Source organism: Panthera uncia, assembly GCF_023721935.1.
Source record: "Panthera uncia isolate 11264 chromosome B3 unlocalized genomic scaffold, Puncia_PCG_1.0 HiC_scaffold_1, whole genome shotgun sequence".
NCBI classification, from domain to species: Eukaryota; Metazoa; Chordata; class Mammalia; order Carnivora; family Felidae; genus Panthera; species Panthera uncia.
Genome location: NW_026057582.1, coordinates 2,959,519 through 2,961,359, shown reverse-complemented (window position 1 = coordinate 2,961,359; position 1,841 = coordinate 2,959,519). Strand labels below are relative to the sequence as shown.

Sequence of the window (1,841 nt, the reverse complement as noted above, 5' to 3'; positions counted from 1 at the left end):
CCGCGTTCTGGGCCTCCCCACCCGTGGCCCAGATCCTTCTCTGTCCACCGGCCGAGTCCACGCTGGTGCTAAAGCCGGGGATGGGGGGGGGGGCACCACCGTCGCACCCCAACCAGAGCGCACCGACCGGCTCGCGGGGCTGGGTGTGCAGGTGGGGTGGCCGTGGCCGTGGGAGCCAACGGGGACCTCTCCTGGGGACCTCGCCGTGGCCCTGAGCCGCGGCCTCTGGGGAGGGTGGCCTACGGCCACCCCTCGCCTTCAGGCCCACGACGTGCCGGGGACCCCGGGCCAGCCCTGCCCACCGGAGGACAGCCAGACAGGCCGGGTTCAGTGGCTCCTGATTAGTTAGGAATGTCACACAATGACATGAATGACAATGAAGTAGAGGACAGAGGACGCTGGCTGACAGGCCGACAGGGTAACTCTGGTCACGGGAGCCGGCTGGCGGAGGAGTGTGGCTTTCTTGGCTGCCCCGTGTTTTGCTGGATTAATGTAAACTGCTTTGTTTGCAGGGCTTATTGTCATCCCAAAACCAGGCCAGCTCTCCAGGTGGAACTGTAGTATAGTGACCCACGCGGTCCTGAGGGAGCGACGGACGGAGGCGGGAGCCCCGGGCGCGGACACTCGCGGAGGCAGCTGTCGCCCGGAGTCGTGGGAAGACCCTCGGGGCCCGCTCGAAACCGCCTTCTCTGCCACTCACCCAAAGAAGCCGTTGCCATTTTTAAATCGTTCTTGTGGGGCTGCAGTAAAAAATAAGAAATGGGATTTTCTTGCTTTTTACTCGAAAGTTCAATGTAATTAAAATCTCATATGTGTGTGTATATATCCATACGTATATATATATATATAGTATATACATACATAGTGTAAAGTGTTTCTTGGACAAGAAATCCCCTTAAACTCAACTCTTACAAATAGCACTTCACTCTGGTTTTGCACTGATGTCTTTATACTTAGGTGGTCAGAAGGCGACCCGGAGGGCACTCGTGAAAGTTGTCCCCTTCTGACGGGAATCTGCCATTCAGGACGGTGGATGCTGCTGCGATCTGAGATCTTCACGAGTCGTTTGCACTTAAAATAGTTCACTGCTGTTAGGAAATGACTTTAGATACGGGTCTCACGGACTCACGGCCCTCCAGGGTGTATAGATGCTTTTTAATCTTAACATTTATTTTAATACTGTTGTTTCCAGTGTAGTCTGGCTCTGTATCATATGTACAAATAATGGAATTCTGCTTCTGGGGGACGTGGTTACTTCACCAGTAATTTTCATCAATCTAAGAGTGATATTTCTAATTCATGAAAAAAATATTAATATTAAAACTATCTTGAATACACCATTTGTTTATCTTTTGTCAAGTCGGCTCCGCTTTTAATGTAACCTTTTGTTCAATTAAAGTTTGGTATAAAACTACCCGTCCTTTTTCCACCACGTTCCCGGAAGCCCTCTCCGCTGGCGGTGCCCCGGCCAGGACGGGCCGCTCGAGCGAGCGCGGCTCGGCTGCAGAGTTCCGCGGCCCCGTCTTCAGGCTTCAGGCTCACCGTCACGGCCGTCGTGGGTGCCTGCACGTGTGCGGACGGGCTCCGGCGAATCGTTCTTTCCTTCCGGCTCTAAGGCCCGGCTGTTGTCATTGGAAGCCCGCGAGCGCTCGTCCGTCCGTCGGCCTCTGGGGAGCGTGGAGGGCTCCGTTCGCCGCGGGGACTGAGGGCCCCGGGACCGTGCGGAATTCGTGTTTGGCGGAAACCGGCTCAGGAACGGCTCTGCGCGGAGGTCGCGCCACAAACACTCGTCGACCCCACAGGCGAGAGAACCACGGTGAAGTGTAGCGGCCAGGCAGGAG

At 55.6% G+C, this 1,841-nt stretch overlaps 1 protein-coding gene across 6 annotated transcripts in view; it reads left to right on the top strand.

Moving 5' to 3' along the window:
* Positions 1 to 1,337, top strand: part of WDR20 (WD repeat domain 20) — a 66,219-nt gene extending 64,882 nt beyond the window's left edge. For all 6 annotated transcript variants that reach the window (XM_049612114.1, XM_049612111.1, XM_049612121.1 and 3 more), the window contains one exon: positions 513 to 1,337. In XM_049612114.1, coding sequence (XP_049468071.1) covers positions 513 to 566 — 54 coding nt within the window. In that variant the 3' untranslated portion in view covers positions 567 to 1,337. The remainder of the gene's footprint in view (positions 1 to 512) is intronic.
* The last annotated feature ends 504 nt before the right edge of the window (positions 1,338 to 1,841 follow it).